Genomic DNA, 18,903 nt, shown 5'->3' on the forward strand with positions numbered 1-18,903 from the left:
GTGACCACAAAATTGATGACGTAGAGCGTAGAATCTGTGGTACTTCCGATGCGTTCTGTTTCACGACAGGCATTGCGCATTTTGAACCTATAATTTGCCTGATATGTCTGTGAAACATGTATCGACTCTGACATTCACTCGGCATCCATGTCATGATGTGTAGGATTACAGTACATGTCAGGTGTAGGCGGCTAGGTACATGTACAACCATGTGTCAAAACCTCGTGCGAACAATTCGAGCTCCGAAACGCAACACAAGTACCATGGGTTCGGGAAAGTCCGGACGCGGGTTCGGGAAAGTCCGTAAAGCATCAAAACATGAGCAACTACGTCATCAATTTTTGTGGTCACGTGCGTCTTGAATATGGTCACGTGAGTCTTGAATATATTTTGTTCAAGGTTGAATATATTTTGTTCAAGGTTGACAATATTTGATTCAAGGTTGACAATATTTGATTCAAGGTTGACAATATTTGATTCAGGATTGAACATATTTTGGTCTTGAACATATATTTAACTTCTTGAATAGTAATTCCACGGTCTTGAATAAATTCCGCTTTGGCTTGCCATAATAATAGGTCGAATGTCGTCATTCCCTTATGGTGTCTCGGTCAGGTGTGCTGGCAGTGTCGAAAAAAGTGACGATCTTTTCTGAATGGACACACATTTTATCAGCCAAGAGAAACGTCGATGCTCTTTTGTTTTCAATTGTGACGGAGTTGCTAGGAAAGATGTAAGAGCCGTTTTGATTGGGCGGAGTAGATTTGTCCGCCTTGTCTCGCGAATAACCATCGGATTTCTCCAGGGTCAGTAACGTGTGCGAGGGAAGGAGGATACGACTGACTCTGGATTTTCGAGGATGACTAATCGGCGGCTCATATCGATCTTAAAGTCTTCTCATTAGATAGGAGGGAATGCTTAACCCATGGAACTACTTATATGCTTTATCTAAGTGATTACAATTGTTTCAAAAACACATTATTTCAATTTCAGAGTGATGGAGAAGCGCGATTCGTGCACTACATGTTGAAAGGCTTGGAACCAGGCATGCCGCATTTTGATGCTTTTAAAGAGATGTCTTTCGGCGAACTCAGCTGGGAGAGTATTATAAAAGAGGTAAAATGCACATTTTGGTTATCATATATGATATATGTTTTGGTCCTTGAGGACGGCAAGCAGAAGGGCCACTTTATACATGTAAGGTCCTTAGGCAAGACACTCAGCATCAGTAAAAGCAAAGTGTGTTGTCTATGAAATATAAAGTTGAGTGCGCATTGAAACAATAACAAATAAGTATAGAAATAACCAGGCATCTCTTGAAAGTTGATGTACAGTATTCATTATGTCTTCTACATCGTTGTAGGTTCAAGATGACGATGGCAATTTCTTCTCCTTTATAACTCCGGAAAGCATGATCAAGATGATGTTCTCTAACCCTCGAACTTCAGAAGTGTTACTGAGGTAAAATACTGAATAGTGCAACGACTGGATATATACACTGTATGGACTCTTTGTTTAATTTAAATGTAGCCTTTACATAAAATGTAGGTAGCAAACACTAAGCAATTAAGTTCACCATTAATTGGTTTCCAGCAAGTTTCCAATAGAGAAAATATATTCATATGTACAGCGAAACAACATTAACCCCATTCGTTATCTGTTGATGTGTTTGAGATGTAACACTGCTTCTTTATTTCAGAGGGGACGATTTGACACCGGCAAATGATGAAATATCGGAGCAATGTCATGGGGCTAAATTTCCAAAAATGATGCCATCTCCAGATAAGATTTTTGCGCCTGTTAACTTTTTCCTGGATGACATGTCAGCCAACAAAAGTCGTCGATGGAAACCACTGCATGTCATCCAGGCCCAGTCTGCGATAGTCCCAGTCAACTTACGATCAAAATTAGACTTCGTCAGATTCATTTCTGCTTCGGAGAGGGTTCCGATTTTAGATTTGATGAAGGTAATCAAGGAGCATATCGATACAATCAAAGAGTAAGTATGGCACATTTCTGTTTTCAGCAGATTCACGTGCTGTATGTTCAATTAGTTTGAAAAAAAATGTTTGCCGTATGCAGTGTTCCGTTGATAAGTAGCTTTATACATTAATTTGTACTATATGCTGGTAGACAGGCATGTACTGTTCCATAAATCTCTATGTTCCCAGCCTATGGAATCTGCTTGCATAACACATGGAGGTACATGTATTATAATACCTCCATGCATAACAGAAACAACGAAGGACTTTCGGGGGCTTTGTGGTTGAATTGCATGTAGACAACTTTCCACTTCATATATTCATGCTTAATTCTGTAGTACCCGTTGTCAATATCAACAAGTTAGAATTCAAAATTTGCCTTTTTACAGGAGTGGAATTGAAGTTTTCGATGCTGCTACGAAGTCTGCGAAATTAGTGATGACCGAAACCTGCTGTGGCATTGCCGACTTCACTGAACTTCAGGCGGTTTGTTGTCATTTGGGACCAAATACACATAAATTCTGCCCAAGATGCCATGTGAGTATTCAATCGGTTGGTCTAGTAATTACAGCCTAGAAATGTATTTTGCAAAATGACATTCTTATCATGATTTATCATAATTTTCTAAAAAAAATTACCTTGTATTAGCTTATAAATGTGCAGGCCTGATTCATAACCGTCATCGCGTTTTTCCCTAACGTTACTGTCTTATCAATGGTTCTCAGAATATGTATAATACATTGTCTTTTGCAGGCAACAGCCAAAGACTTTGGGCAAAAGAGCGTGATGCGCTCCGTGGAGGAAACACGAACAACCTTGTCGAGAATGAGCATTAGAACAAATAATCAAGAGCTCCGAAAACAAACTGGCATAAAGGAAGGACCAGGAAATCTTGTTATGGATATGCTCAACCCACACGAGTATGCGGAATTCCAAATATGTTTTAATACACTATACATTATACAACTTTTGATGTCATCAAAGGTTGAAATATTATCATGTTGGTTCTCAAATTATCATACAATCTTTTCAACTGTTCTCTTCATATGATCGTCCCAACATAATGATGGTTTAACAGACAGTTATTTTGGAGAACGGGAGCAATGTAAATTTACGGTGGTCAAAAAGAGGACACTACGATATGCCAAGTTTGTACTCATGTTCTCATAATATTTGATTATTTTCATTACAGGGACATTCCAGTTACAATCCTGCCTTGGATTTATTTAGGCCTTGGAAAGCACCTACTCAAATTCTGCATTAACAAACTGGATGACAAAAAGAAAGAAAAACTTGTACTCCACCTACGCTCGATTGACCAGAGTGACGTTTCAGTCGCTTTTACATCAGATATCACGAAGTATCTCGATTCAAGACAGGGAAAAGATATCAAACAATATGTAAGTCAAATTAAAGTACCCCATTTAGTATTTTTCAAAAAATAATCGGTCAAGATAGGGATGGTTTAATGTCTGTCGACGCTTTCAAATGCACTTCCAATGCACACTTCCACAAATATACCAACTAAATATGCATTGTCTCCTTGAAATGTGTCATTGCATCTTAATCTCGTTAATAAAATGTAATACATGTATCGTCATTTTTATAGGAATTATATTTACTTTCAGCTTCAACTTGCTCTGTTTAACTTCGATTATGCCGGGTTGGAGCCAAGGTTCTTGAAAATGCTTTGCAAACTTGCTACAGTAAGTTCAATTTACTGGTAGATTAATACAGATGCACAAAAAGAAAACTGCAATGAACTCTGTACTAAGTATTTGGACTTGCAACACCTTCCTGCAACATAACATAGAATCCTTACAGGCTCATTTTTTTGTATTCCATGTCAAATGAGAAACTTTTCTTGAATCGAATATACGACATCCTGTTTATAAGGCCGGTGCTCTAAATACGGATACATCTTAATGGTAAATGTCTTTTATTCGTCAGATTTCAAAAACCATAGATGAAACAAAAATATACACAACAGACAGTATCATCAATCTGCAAGAAGAACTTAATGGATACTTGAAACAAGTGCGGGAAAATGCGCCTCATCTGGGAAAAAAGGTAAAAACACACATGACCACACACCTCGTAAGTTGGTACACACTTTACCTAGTGTGCAAATGCTTTAGCACATTGCATGTAGAAAATCATTATGAAACAGATAGCGCAACGAGTAGCACTATCTAGGGCAGTCTGCTTGATAGTCAGTTAGAAGGCCTTATAACCATCCTGAGGAAGTCAATGAGAGGTCAATGTTCGCCTCTCCAGCCTTGCACCAGGGCGGGAGAAGCGAACATCAACCCCTGATTTCCTCAGGATGCTACGACCCCCCCCCCCCGCAGTGGTTATCCCGCCCCTTTTTCATACCGTGCTAAGGATGAGGATGACAGACGCCGCAATCCGAAGGAACTGGGTTAAGAGTCAAGTACAGGATGCCTGATAACATGCTCGGCACTTTGGATAACTAATTCTCTAAGGGGAGGTTTTTGATGTGCTTATTGGTGCACTCTTTTAAATTACAGATTGATGACATAAGAAACCACGGACCTCCAAAGGCATACCGGAAGGATCAGTTTGAAAAACTTCATTGCAATATAAGAAAGATCTTATTCAATCAGAATCAATTGGCCCGAAGCAGAGACACCGTCCGTCAAATTGCCGACTGCCAAATACTGCAACATATACTTGATGGGGGCTATTTCAAGAATGGGGGAGAATGGTGCGTAGTATGTAGCATGGTCAGAATCGTTGTTTATGAAAAAGTGAAATATGATGTTTTGAAAAATCGATGTTTTGAATTAAAATGATTTGTAATTTATCAAAGCACTGAGGAGATCAGTTAACTGTTCCACTGTCGTGGTTTCTTTTCACAGGGTTAGCTGTGGCAGCAATGTCAGGGCCATTGGAGAATCGTCCATGGTCAAAAAATTCCTTGGGTACCCTCAGGAACAACAAATGAACAATGTTCCAATGCTTCGAAAACTGAAAAAAGTGAAGTAAGTACTATCACATCAAATGGAGCCGTAGCTATATCCTACTTCATGGTACAACCATAATTTTAGCCCAAAAAGAATTATCCTGAACGTATTAACCTTTTACTATTAGATTACCTTCTTTTATTGACTCACTTCATAGAGAGTTATGTTAAAGTTTTGGTTTCCCCAGCCTGTTCGTCATTAATGAAGCGTGGTCACAATGTAAAGACATGTCGGCACCGGAGTTTCGACCATAAAAAAATTACTGTATGTTTGTATTGACATCACATTGACAAACATGACAAGTGGGGAAATGATTTCTGAAGATTGGTTGATACACTTCGCCACGGATGTATAGACTTCGCTTACGAATTATGATCAGCCTTCGTATATCAATTTGCACAGACTTCGTCTACACTGAACCTGTTCGATAAACATTTCATTAAACGCATTTTTCAGCAATGGTGCGATAGGAGAAGAAAATGTATTAGAAGCAAGTGCTTGCCGTGCAATGTCGGGCGAGATAGCAAATGTTGGAAATGCTGTGTTGTATGAAAATGAACATGGAATGGTAAAAAACTATTGCACTAGTTACTATTTTGAAAATAATTAACGTTGTCGCATACACAAGTAAATCGAATCAGCTACATAAAAATGTGCCCACAGCTATTTTATACTTTGTGGGATTGATCGCAATAGTTGTACAACAATGCTAAAAGGTCTGGGGGAAGGAAAATAGTTTTTATTTCAATCCATATTAACTTTATTTTCGAACCAAGACTAACTGATGTTTCGACATGTTTGTTCATGTCGGTTTTATAATCTGTCTAAACTCTCATCGTCTTTTCAGGAATGTTTCGGCATATTCATGGGCGGCAAAAAAATATGTTTGCACCAAGAAATCACGATACAGAAATTGATGCCGATGAGACAAAAAAGACTTGGTTGCGAACTGGTAGCAAAATCAGCTGCCGACAGCATTTGCACACGGCCATCAAAGTTGATACGGAAAATATCGGTGCTCCATGAATGCCAAGGTGGACATTGTGTGGTAATGGAGAAGAAGGTTAGCAGGAAGGTTGAGCAGAAAAGTGCAAATGTCTTACAAAAGCTTTTGAAACACAATGAAGACCACAATGTCTGGATTGTTAATAAATTCAGACTAAATCGTTTTAATGCTTGTTGATGCATCTCTAAATGAAACGGCAGAGGCCATTGTGCTCACCGTAAGTATAGTAAGTAGACAATTAATTCATGCTAGTTACAGAAAGTGCTACAGTATGTAGCCAAATGAAAGTTTTATGAGGTAAAATCAAAAACCATGTGAAAGTAATACTGTATGGTGGTTAGCTGGTCCCATGTTCATCAGACTGCTTAAAGCTTCAAGTTCATAGCTTTTGCGGTTGAGAAACGCTCCAAAATATTACACTCAAACGGCCATTTTACGCCATTTGACCTCTGCGACCTTGAAAAGTCGGTCAAATTATTTTGTTTTTAGGAGAAGGGCAATTATGATCATGTTGATTCAAACATACCGTTGGTAATTAATGTCACATCCTTTAACATGTTATTGTGTTCAAACCTTTTATAACTATGTACATGCAAAAGCAAATGTATGAGGATAATGCAGCAACCATGAATTAGAAAATTGGAAGCTGGAGTTGTAAAAGTTATTGTGTCGCAGAGACTATTGCTTGACTTGGAATTAGTCGTGGTCTCAATAGTGTTACTTATAAGTTAGCAATATCAAATACATGTACATGCAAGTGTTTATACAAATACGAGTAGTTAACAAGAGGAGAAGATTTCAGATCATTTGGTGTGCTCCGTTTTTCGATATCTTGCACCGTTTAGGAGCTACAGGTCTTCAAAGTTGGCATTTCCCACCAAATTTGGCTCGCACAGTAAAATGTTCAAGTTTCTCATGCCCCTGCCGCCACGGCAAGATACTTTTAACCGCTGCGACTACATGCACGCAGGAGGTGGACTTGTTTGCCGTGTTTTGAATGCATCCCCGGCTAATTTAAATGATTTTTTTTTCGGCCCGGCTACAGCATTTCTTGTAAAAGATGTAGTTCTTTTGGTGCAAAAAGTACCCCTCTAAAAAACCTTTGGCACCGAAGGTGTTAATAGAGTAAAAAACCATTGAAGTCAACTTAACTGAGGGTGACTAAAAGTACCCATATATGTTGGAACACAACTTACAGTCTGTGTTTGAACACTCGAATTATTGCAGTGATGTGGGTAAATGCATTAATTGATCTTGACCCACTGGCTGTTCGCTAATCAGTCCAGTTGTTTTTAAGATAGTCACATGAGCAGGGACAAACAGGAATGTGCATACGAAGAGGGCTTGATTACAGTATTCATATAATATGACCAGCAAGCTTAGCCAAAGTTGTCAAAATGTAAACCAAGTGCTTTCGATCCTCTGCACATAACATATCATACGGCCTAGTGTAAAAAATGTTCGCCTTGTGTGAAGGACTTACTTCACTTGTCTCCTCAAGCAGCTCTTGCAGGTGCTCTTTCTTCATCCTTAGACAAGTAAGACTGACCTATAAAATAGGAAGAAAAAAACATTTAATCGACACCTACACCTACCCTATTGTCCCGGAGTCTAAAGGTTAGTGAAATCAAGCAAGAATGGGCGTTGGCCTCTGTGATGATCTGAACGACTTTAGATGTGTCTTTTAGGCATGAGCAATAGCATAAATTCTCGCGACCAGCACTATGGGCGTCGTTATGCAGTTCAGCTTTAATACTTAAGAAGGGGCTTGCGGATTGGTTTGCAACATCAACTGTTTGCCATCTAGGGAGCACTGAGGTTATGGTACAAAAAAATCAGGTTCTTTCGTGAGAGATCCATTTCTCATTTTTCCAAATACTGTCCTTCTCTGGGGCAGTTACTCTAAAGTTAGAAGGTTACAGTCCTAAACTATGCAAGATTAATGACCAGAGAGCACAAAAAATACTACTGTCCATCAATTTTTTATGAGTGTAGAAGGATTCAGGACAATAGTTCTGGTGGTTATATAACGGATGATGCACAACGCCTCAGAACACCATATCATATCATATAGTCACAGGCTAGTTTTGCAAAAAATATTTACCTTTGTTGCCTGGATGACCAAACCAAAGATAAGGTTGTCGTTGTTATAGTTATAACCTTTCACAGCTGAAAATGGAAGCTCAACTAATAACTCGGCAGCATGCTGTCCACGAAGATCACTTGAAAATGTGTTTTTCAGTTTGTCAAGACGACGTCGCTTTATCAAGTTATCTCCTGCTGCATCAGATTGTTCTTCCTGATCTTTCACTACACTCACAGTGCGTTTTTTCACCTGAATATAAATTAGAGGAAAAATGAACAGATTATCTTCAACGAAAACTAGAATTGTCAGTTGAGCCTTGCCAGATGATATCTTCGATATCCAGACTGCACGAGAAATTTTCTCATTTGGTCAGGACCCTACATTGTTGAAATACGTTTCTCTTTTGCAACACCTTCATTGTTGCTATTTCTGACGTCATAAATTTATTCATCATTTATTCTTAATGTTTTGTTGCATAAAGAGAATTTTAGAATTTTGTTGGTAAGGTAAAGTGGTACAATTATAGCCCCATTCAGTGTAGAAAACAGCCGACAGTACTGTAGCCTAATTGTACTGGGGGTATATTTGTACCACCTTAGCTTTGTTACAGATATTTATTCAGAAATATTCATGATAGTATGAGACTTTTTCTATGTCTGAGGTAGCATCTGCAAAAAGTTAAAACACATATCTCTGCCAATGAGCTTTTTTTTTTGGGGGGGGGGCGTCTTCCTAGTTTAATGCATTTTCCTTGTGATCCAAATATCTTTGAAAATAAATAAGCTGCAGAAGTCAAGATGGTAAATTCATGAAGAGGAAGTTCATTGTTGTCATGGACAAAAGTGTGACATGTGACACTTATTGTGACAAGTTTCTGACAAGTGACCAATGATGAAATAGACTTTTCTTTTTTTCTCACCTCACCAACAGTGACGACAGAGATTTCATAACATCCCTTCAGTTTCATGTCTTCAACTTTCAGCATACGCAAATCAGGGATAGATTTCACATCATTACCACACACCCTCAAGGAACGGGGCATACATCCACCGGAACTGAAATAATAGCAAATAGGTCTTCTACATCACATACAAAACGATTTGTGCGAAACTGCAATCAAAAGTCAAGGGAGTTTGGTTAACATTGGTTAGTTTTTTGGCCCCCAGCATCTTGGTGAACGATGTCAACTACAGAAGGCCGTAGTGCTACAATTCAAGTGTTGGGAAATAGCATCTAAGGCATTCAGACTTTTTTTTCAAACACAAGTGGGGACACCCCCTCCAGTCCCACCCCCTGCTCGGCCATTTGCCTCATTAGCTGCTCGACATATTAGTCCACTGATGATTGATGAGGCTCCAAATAATATAACATTCATGACACTGTTCTAAAGCTGTAGGGAATTTTTCATGCATAGTCAAGTAGACCAGGGACTTGTGTCCTCTTTTATGTTACGCTACATGTATTGTCATTGTATCCATTGTTGTCTTGCCTGTGTCGCTACTTTAGTGTAAGACTACAGTAACCTAGCAGAAATATAATCACGCAGAATCATCTTTTTCACAGACAGATCAGCCAAAAAAAGTTGATAAAAATATCAATCTACAAAGATTTGGCAGACTGACAATCAGGGGAATGTCCCTTACAATACACAGGTAAACAGCTATTTTCCTGGATTAAAGTTTGGTCCTTATAGAGTGACTTATGACTGCTGTTCTATTTGACTGCAGCAACAGAAGTACAGGAAATGTACTCATCTGATACAAAAAAGAATGAAACGGCCAGGGGCCATTGTGCTCACCGTATACATCTTTTAGTAGGCAGGATCATGCTTAGTTTAGAGGTGAATATGGTGAACACAATCAGGCATGAAGACTTTTTTTAGATGTGTATTGATGTCAAGTAATAAGACAGGGCAGTATATATAAGTTTATTATCCAACCAATAATTGTCTATGACATCAACAAGATCAATATCGTGTGATTGCTAAGAGTCCCTGCAATAAAAAATTCATCGAAAAAAAGTCATTAATAAGCGAGATATTGCACGTCCTACTTTTTCAGTTTTGACCCCCTGGTGGCCAAATCAAGAATCAGATCAGGCCAAAATTCGGTGTCAGAGATTATCTGATGTAGGGGGTTACATGTACCAACTTTCAAGTTCATAGCTTTAGCAGTTAAGAAACGTGCCATAGTTACACTCGAACGGTCAATTTACGCCATTTGACCTCTGTGACCTAGAAAAGGAGGTCAAATCCAAAAATCATAGGAAATGTGATGTATCCTTGCTAGGAGTTCCTGCCATAAAATTTTATCGAAAACAATTCACTCAAATAGGCAAGATATTGCACTTCTTCCTTTTTCCGTTATGGCCCCCTGGTGGCCGAATAAAGAATCAGATCAGGCCAAAATTCGACATCAGACGTTATCTGATGTAGGGGGTTATATGCACCAAGTTTCAAGTTCATAGCTTTACTGGTTAAGAAACGTGCCATAGTTTACACTCTAACAGCCAATTTACGCTATATGACTTCTGTGACCTTGAAAAGTAGGTCAAATTGAAAACCCGTAAAATATGTGATGTATTCTTCCAAACAGTACCTACCATAAGAATTTTATCGAAAACAAGTCACTTATAAGCGAGATATCACACTTTTTAGATTTCCACTTTTGGCCCCCTGGTGGCAAAGTTAGGAATCAGATCGAACCAAAATTCAGCGCCAGAGGCTATGTGATATAGGGGGTTATATGTACCAAGTTTCAAGTTCATAGCTTTAGTGGTTAAGAAACGTGCCATAGTTTACACTCTAATGGCCAATTTACGCCATATGACCTCTGTGACCTTGAAAAGTAGGCCAAATTGAAAACCCGTATAATATAAAATGTATATTTGCTATGAGTACCTACAACAAAAGTTTTATCGAAAACAAGTCACTTATAAGCGAGATATCACACTTTTTAGATTTCCACTTTTGGCCCCCTGGTGGCAAAGTTAGGAATCAGATCGAACCAAAATTCAGCACCAGAGGCTATGTGATATAGGGGGTTATATGTACCAAGTTTCAAGTTCATAGCTTTAGTGGTTAAGAAACGTGCCATAGTTTACACTCTAATGGCCAATTTACGCCATATGACCTCTGCGACCTTGAAAACAAGGTCAAATTAAAAACCCGTATAATATAAAATGTATATTTGCTATGAGTACCTACAACAAAAGTTTTATCGAAAACAAGTCACTAATAAGCGAGATATCACACTTTTTAGATATCGACATTTGGCCCCCTGGTGGCCAAACAGAGAATCAGATCGGACCGAAAATCAGTGTCAGAGGTCAGCTGACCTAGGGCATTCTGTGTACAAAGTTTCAAGTTCATAGCCCTAGCAGTTAAGAAACGTGCCACTGTTAGGATACGACGACGACGACGACGACGACGACGACGGACACAGCGCTATCGTATAGACTCCCCTTACGGTGAGCCAAAAACTTACGGCAAATCAATTGATAGCATCTGTGTAAATGTACAGAAAAGCCAAGTGAAGGTCTGTTCATCAGGTTTTGCAGGTGGTTGGGCTAAACACATTTCAAAGATACTTTTCAGTCTTTTAAGGTATGCCATACATCCATGATATATCCAGTACCCTTGTTGATCCATGTTGCTGAAAAAGAATTTTAGAAAATAAAATGAATTATGAAGCACAGAACTGCCGTGTATTCATGTACAGGCTTGAAAATAAAGTGTACACTTGCATGACTTGTCAGCGAAGCCCGTTGACCTGGCTGATGGCCATTAGCGTGATCCCCTGGATAGGGCACATTTTGTTTCTCGCCATTTCTCATTCATTTTTGGCCCATTAGTAGATGCACAAAAAAAACCCTCAACCTTTTATTCAGTTGGTTTAGAAATAAACTGTAGAGCGGAAAATGTCCAAATTCAACGTACTAGTACCAGTAGTGCATTGACTATTTCAATGTATGTACAGCAGTCCAAAAGGATGGTGTCAGTGACTGTCACTCATTTACTTCTGAAAACGCACTGTCTAGAGGTACGGGAGCCGTATCCCTACTACATGCATGACATGTAGGTCAGAATGCTGAAGGTACAGCATTCTTCTGCGTTTCCCAAAATGTTTTTTTCTCTCAACTCAGACAAATGCGCCGAGTCACAGCTTAGAGTTTACACTAAGGCCACAGTGACAGTGCATGCATCTTTGATTATATAAGCTATCAATGGCTTTTTAGTACCCTGGGTGAATATGCTTTTGAAGTATAACATTAATGAAAGGTCCACTCCTAATCAAAGAGGGCGCTGTGGCCCAGTGAATACAGCATTGGTCTCAGACCCTGACGTCTCCGGTTCAAATCCCACAATGGTCACTTTTTTAATTTTCTTCCTGAGATTTTTCTGCAGCTTTCTTCTAAATTTTGGGATGTTTCTTCAATGTTATAAGAAAAGACTGACTTTCAGTCAAAAAATTCTGAAAAAGCCTAAAGCCTGCAGCACACTAGCCGCCAACCTCGGCGTTTACAGGCATTTTTTTGGCGCAAGAGCCCTGAACGCCTGAAAAATCCCTAGTCTGCTACGAACGGCGTCGGCGAACGCGACCCGACGCCACTTGCCGCAACTTAACGCCAAATATCCAACATGTTTGATTTTTGACGCGTGTCGCCGCGTTTGAACGCAAGAAGAAGCCAGGTGTGCTACGGATGGCCGCCTGACTGGGACCGGCGGGGAGGGTATAGCCAATCAGCTTGCGTCTTGATGTCACATGATTTCCCGCTGCATTGCCCAGGATGGGTTAAAGTGACATAAAAGACGCTACTGGACGCCAATTCTGGGCAGGTGTGCTCTGACCGGGATCCACTGGCCGCCAACTTTGACGTCAAGAGGCGTCAGCCGAACGCTTCTTGTCGCCAAACTTGGCGGCTAGTGTACTGCAGGCTTAATATAGCTTAATATTTTATATTGGCCTAGGCCTAGGCCTATAGGCTGATCGAAATAGGGAGCAAAATGTTACCTTTTATCCATTATATATATTAGGAAGCTCATGCTTAATTTCAATTTTTCTGTGTCTTCGAAGTCCAGATTTTCGATGTTGAACTTCTCGGGTAACCATTTAGTCATTTCTTCCTGTTTTTTGTTAATTTTTTCTTCCAGGTCTTGGTCGATCTTCACATTGGCCATTTCGAATATACTCTTATAGTCATCCTCGTCGTCAGCGCCAATGTGATTGTCAATGAATTCACTATCGTATTTTATGCGCAATAAATCCAGAGGAGACCCCATAAGCACGTCCCCATCAGCCCACCAAGTATCATCCTTCCATAAACTGGCCGATGCTGGCAGTTTTATTGGACTTATTTTCTTCTTTCTCCCACCGAACACTTCAACTTCGCAATCTTGTGAAGAACACGAACTCGTTGCAGTGGTTTCATCCTCCACGCTTTTTTGTGAACACGATATCGGAGAAGACGGAGGTCCCGAATCATCCGTCGGCTGATCCTGCGAGTCCGTAGCACTAGCAGTTCCTACTGTACGTTTTTTACCTATCTTTTTCGACACTGTACCATCATTCATGTTTGGTGAACACAGCAAGGTAACCCTCATCAACACACGAAAGTGATGAAGAAAGGCAATGTAGTCTTACGAAACAAGAGCATGAAGAGCGGAACAGCGAGTTCACCATAATTCGAAATACCAAGCGAGGGGTTTGTTAATTTATGCAAGTTTCTCATATGAATCTATTTTTGTCCGTCATGTGACCTTCCTCGGCATTTTCGCGGCAAGTTCAGAATAGTCATGAGCTGAGCAACTGTTATTCGACGTGTAGGCAAATGTTGGACAGAGTAAGTCTACCATAGGAACCCAATTCTTAAAGGCACGATAAAGTTACGAAAAGCCGCAGTTGTAACTATATAAAGCGAGATATAAGAGACACCTATCGGAAAAATAAAGTCCTTGCCGTTATATTTTGGAACAAGACTGCCCATTCATATCGTTGGAAACCGCACGGATTTCAATCTCGAACACTATGTATTTGTTCTGTTTGGGAGAAACGGATATCTTAGGTCAACCCACTGGAAAAATCCTTTTCAAATATCAAATAACTTTTCATTTTCATTTTATTTGATATCCCGACAAGTGAGGGTGGCTGTAATAAATTAGGCATTATTCAAATCGGTTGTCTTTCACATCAGACATATTTTCGTTAACGTCTTGATCTACATATATGGTAATTGATTTGTCCCCATAACTCGATTGTGGTCCCCATAATCAGGTAGGCCTATAGGCCTACTGTCCCCCTAAACCAATTTAATGGTATACACAGGGGCTTTGATTTTTTACTTCTCTAATCATTGATGGTACACGTTTTGTCAATGGTTCCCATAGGCCTTGCGATCCAATTGAAGAAGTATGAATATTTTGGAGTAAACCATTTTCCTGAATAAGTCTAGTTGCCATATGCGATATCACCGTACCCGTTGCCATTATTACCGCATACCGCATTTTTTTATGCCCGAATTATTACACTGTCGTCATGAAGCTATAACCCAAATTAAATTGTTAACCACCTTGCACACCGCGCTGAACCCAGTGTTGGAGAGAACCTGTTTGGCACCAAATGTCTGTTCAATATTTAAACCATGTTGAAAAACGACGTTCAGTCAAAAAATGACATTTCTCTATAGAAACCTTCAAATTGGATGAAAACTTTTAATCCAAAAGACCAACTTCGGCGACTGGGCAAGGTCTTTATGGCACCTTACCCAGTTGAATGATCCAGTGCACTACGTTAGGAAGTATTAGGAACATATCAAACCTTTACAGTAACTAACGATGTTATAGGGGGACATATACAAAATGACCCAATTACTTAGGGGGACTTGATGTCAAGGCCATCAGAGGACACGCAACTCACTAAAAAGTTATGGACAAAAGTCCACCTTATCGTTGAAAACACGAATATGAAAACAGGTGTAGATACTGCAACACAATGCATTCATTCGTCCTCTGGGGTAATCTACACCCACATATACACTGTTGGGACGCTTAAGCTGGCTAACAACAAAAGGCACTTAGCTCGGTAAAAAATGTAAGAACACCTAACTGATGGTGAACGTGTATACGTATATATACGCATATATGGACCTCGCCTCCTCTTATCCACGCTAATAAGGAATTTTCGCTATCCCGTACCGCCGAAAAAATCACCGAAAAAGAACCCATTCCTGCCTATGACGTCATCAGTTTTCGTGAAATATTCCCCGATCTCGAGTCGGTCTCCGTGAAAAAAGCGCTGTATCTCGGCCGCTATTTCGGGATCGGGAACTATTACTACGAACACCAACTCTCGTTATTCTCTCGGAAAACTCTCGAAATCTGCATCGGTCACGAAATCTCTCGTAAAACACTCGTAAAGTGCAGGGACGCTTAATCGGATTACACGCCCAGTGGCGATCCCTCTCGTAGAGTCTCGAGTTCTTGAATTCCGTGACCTTTCGTAAGTTTTTCGATACCTTTCGACAGTATAATCTATTAAACGGTTACTGTCATGTTGGTTTGCAGGGGGCGCGATAAGTCCGACCATTATGATCAGCGGGCTCAATATTTATGATAGTTGTCAGTTCAACAATGAAACATAGGTGGCGGATAAGTTTTGCCGTTGCCTATATTTTGTAAAAAAAAATATCTACGCGCACCACAAGCAACTGAGACAGCGTCAGTTAAAGTGCAGAGTGACATTCTGATGAGGATGGATAAGCAAGAAGTGTGTTTGCTTGTGATGCTTGACCTTAGTGTGGCTTTTGATACTGTTGATACCACTGTTCTCCTTGAAACCATGAACATGGATTTCGGAATATCTGGATCTTGCCTCAAATGGCTGGAGTCGTATCTCAACAGTCGGAATCAGCGGATTGTTATCAATGACTCAGTCTCAACTAAATTTGTCCTCAAAGGTGGTGTTCCTCAGGGCGGCTGCCTAGGGCCAATTTCATTCTTGTTCTACGTTTCGCGCCTCTATCACGTGATATCCCGACATCTACCTGACGCTCATGGATATTTTGATGATAATCAGTTATATCTGTCTTTTCGCCCACTTCCGACTTCTGTTGAATGCGATGCGGTGAAGGAGGCTGAGAACTGCGTTCGTGATGTAAGGGCTTGGCTTATCACCAACCAGCTGTTGATTAACGATGTGAAAACTGAATTTATCATCATTGGTTCCCGCCAACAATTGCTCAAAGTAAACATTGACTCAATTAAAGTTGGTGTGACTGATGTGAGCCCTGTCAAATGTGTGAGAAATCTCGGCGTATGGTTTGATTCTAATATGAATATGGAAACCCACGTACGCAAAGTGTGCTCAAAGGCCTTTCGCGGATTTTATAACATCAGACAAATTCAGAAATTTCTGACTGAGGACACCACCAAGATTCTTGTTCATGCTTTCGCAACTGCCCATCTCGACTACTGTAATGCTGTTCTATATGGCATCACTGACAAGCAGTGTAGTCGGATGCAGAAGGTTTTGAATGCTGCTGCATGGGTTGTATGTCTTGTGCCTCGCTTTGACCATATCACTCCGGTACATGTACATCTACACTGGCTACCTGTTAAGTACAGGATAATTTTCAAGGTCTAACTTCTAATGTTTAAGGCCCTCCAGGGTAATGCTCCTCAGTACCTGGTTGATATAGTCGAGGTCAGGCAACCATTGTCTCATCATTGATTGCGTGGTGACTCTGAGCTATTGCTTGTGGTGCCGGTTACGCGTTGCGTAACTTTTGGGGACCGGGCTTTTTGTCTCAAGGTCAGGCAACCATTGTCTCATCATAGATTGCGTGCTGACTCTGAGCTTTTGCTTGTGGTGCCGGTTACGCGTTGCGTAACTTTTGGGGACCGGGCTTTTTGCTCGGCTGCCCCCAAGCTTTGGAACAATCTCCCCAGGAGTATTAGGTTGGCAGGAAACATCGGCCAGTTCAAATCACTCCTTAAGCGTCATTTTTAGGGGGGGGGGGGTGCGCTCGAGAATATGCCTTGCATAGCCGAGCGCTATATAAATCCTCTAATAGTATAATATTATAAGCAATTCATTTATTGAGTGTCCTTCCTGGGCGGGCTCTTCTCATATGTTGTTCATAATTATGTTGATGACAATCGATGCGGTTACTTAACGTGTTGGCCTTTGATGATTCCAAATAAACATTAAGAAATAAACATTAACCTCATTAAGAGTGTTATTGAAAAACAAAAATCGATATTTGGTCGCAATGCATGGCATGAGTGGGTCCAAATCACACCGTTGACGGTCGCTATTCAGTGTGATTCGAGTTTAGCAAAGTTCATATGTAGGACGGGCGATGGGAGACCGATTCCTCGCGTCAGTATATTGTACACTTTTTTCCGCGCTTCACGTTGGCAAGGCGGTGATAGACTGGCGCGTCGACATAGCGTTTTGCATTAGTAGCGCTGTGCTGCAGAAATTACCAGTAAAAACGTCAGTCTGTCACTACTGCAGCCTCTGAACAGACAACATCTTAAAACCACCGAATGCCACGACCTTTTTATACACATGTGAAATAAAACCGCAGTATCAACAAATGGTTCATGATATTTGTTGCTCGGGTGGTGCATTAGGCAACAAAACGGCAAAATAGCTGTCAATCACATTATCATTTAGCTATTACTGTCAAAGACCCTAATTCGTCGGTGATTATCTCGCAAATACCACATCGGATTATCACACCAAACTACTCATTTCTTTTTTGGATCATTCAACATAATAAGACTTATACGAACAACACTGAATGACCACAACTCCCTGATGTCAGGTAATGCGTGTAATGCCTTTAATGCGTGTCTATAGAAATGTTCCTTTTGAGCTAAAAATACAATCGCCCCTACAGGTTTTCTTTTTTATCTAACCAACAATAAACTTGAAAGGGCTACATACACCTTACTTTTCCACTTTTTCTTTTAGCAAACTATGAACTTTCGAGGATCTAAGTTTCATTTCATGCAATTATCAACCTAACGCTTTGCAATCATATTACATCGAAACGTAATCTTTGATTTTATATTTAGAATGTGTATTTGGTTCGTTTAGATTGGCTTGTTTCATTTGGCTCGTTTTAACATTTACATACTACCGCTTGGGGAAGCCTGTGACTAAAACGTTGATTTTACCTTTTTCAGCAAAGAGTTCCTGAAAGTCCGCAAGCGTTATGCCTGCAGTAAACATAGCGACTGCGATAAGTCAAATGGTGGACCCGGAGGAGATTGTGTTTATTGGACCTGTGCACCGGGAAAGTAGTTGTGTTCTCCAATCCATCTGCGTACAGGGTTCCATATATTATCAAACTATTGATATCATTTGTCTGTACGAATGAAGACATCTTTGAAGCAATAAAGTGTTCTGTGTGTTAGTCCATGGTCATGTCCTCTTCTTCTTTTTATCATGGTTAACAATATACAGCCTCGTCCCAGGTCATTATATGCGCCTGCGCCAATTCCTGATAGAAGGTTGGATTGTTGCCTCGTCATGAGATCTCGCAAGGAGGCTCGTGTTTTACCAGGCTGCGAAAACGTTCTTCAGTCCAATAGAACCGAAGTTCGACTTTTCAGTCCACATTTTATGATCTCGTCCTAATTTTGTTCTCTTGACGTGGAGTGGCAAGGGATACTGGAGACGCAGTAACTGGTTTTATTCAAAAGAAGATTATCAGGTCATTATTTCTTGTTTCCTTCTTCTCGAGACCAAACTCGGTATAATTTTCTGTGTTTCTGTGAGTGAAAATTTCCCCTATGATATATCAGACATCGAATGGTTGTCGTGAATAGGGGAA

At 40.2% G+C, this 18,903-nt stretch overlaps 2 protein-coding genes across 3 annotated transcripts; one reads left to right on the plus strand and one right to left on the minus strand.

The window, feature by feature from the left end:
• Positions 1–1,766: 1,766 nt before the first annotated feature.
• Positions 1,767–6,152, plus strand: LOC135497680 (uncharacterized). The gene is made up of 10 exons (XM_064787512.1): positions 1,767–1,999; positions 2,372–2,519; positions 2,736–2,986; positions 3,175–3,382; positions 3,611–3,688; positions 3,933–4,052; positions 4,514–4,710; positions 4,865–4,987; positions 5,426–5,537; positions 5,817–6,152. Exons 1-10 carry the CDS (start codon positions 1,767–1,769, stop codon positions 6,150–6,152), a joined length of 1,806 nt encoding a protein of 601 aa, XP_064643582.1.
• LOC135497749 (uncharacterized) lies at positions 3,905–13,754 on the minus strand. Of its 2 annotated transcripts, none has more exons than XM_064787598.1 (5): positions 13,074–13,754; positions 11,547–11,714; positions 8,990–9,116; positions 8,080–8,310; positions 3,905–7,524 (listed from the first exon to the last, which is right to left on the minus strand). In XM_064787598.1, the coding sequence occupies exons 1-5, from the start codon at positions 13,661–13,663 to the stop codon at positions 7,333–7,335; spliced, it is 1,308 nt and encodes a 435-aa protein (XP_064643668.1). In that variant the 5' UTR covers positions 13,664–13,754; the 3' UTR covers positions 3,905–7,332. The 2 variants fall into 2 exon arrangements, with proteins under 2 accessions (XP_064643668.1, XP_064643667.1); XM_064787597.1 differs by having other exon boundaries at positions 8,981–9,116; positions 13,074–13,752.
• Positions 13,755–18,903: the final 5,149 nt, after the last annotated feature.

The sequence above is a fragment of the Lineus longissimus genome, chromosome 13 (assembly GCF_910592395.1).
Source record: "Lineus longissimus chromosome 13, tnLinLong1.2, whole genome shotgun sequence".
NCBI lineage: Eukaryota > Metazoa > Nemertea > Pilidiophora > Heteronemertea > Lineidae > Lineus > Lineus longissimus.

Bases quoted from the DNA above. Each gene is read 5' to 3' on its own strand.
- LOC135497680 (XM_064787512.1), top strand. From the start codon at position 1,767: ATGATGCCATCTCCAGATAAGATTTTTGCGCCTGTTAACTTTTTCCTG. The intron at 2,520-2,735 runs GTGAGTATTCAA...TGTCTTTTGCAG, and splicing joins AATTCTGCCCAAGATGCCAT to GCAACAGCCAAAGACTTTGG. The intron at 4,988-5,425 runs GTAAGTACTATC...CGCATTTTTCAG, and splicing joins CGAAAACTGAAAAAAGTGAA to CAATGGTGCGATAGGAGAAG.
- LOC135497749 (XM_064787597.1), bottom strand. From the start codon at position 13,663: ATGAGGGTTACCTTGCTGTGTTCACCAAACATGAATGATGGTACAGTG. The intron at 9,117-11,546 runs GTAAGTTTTTGG...CTATTATTTCAG, and splicing joins ATGCTATCAATTGATTTGCC to TTCCGGTGGATGTATGCCCC. The intron at 8,311-8,980 runs GTGAGAAAAAAA...ATTTATATTCAG, and splicing joins CTGTCGTCACTGTTGGTGAG to GTGAAAAAACGCACTGTGAG.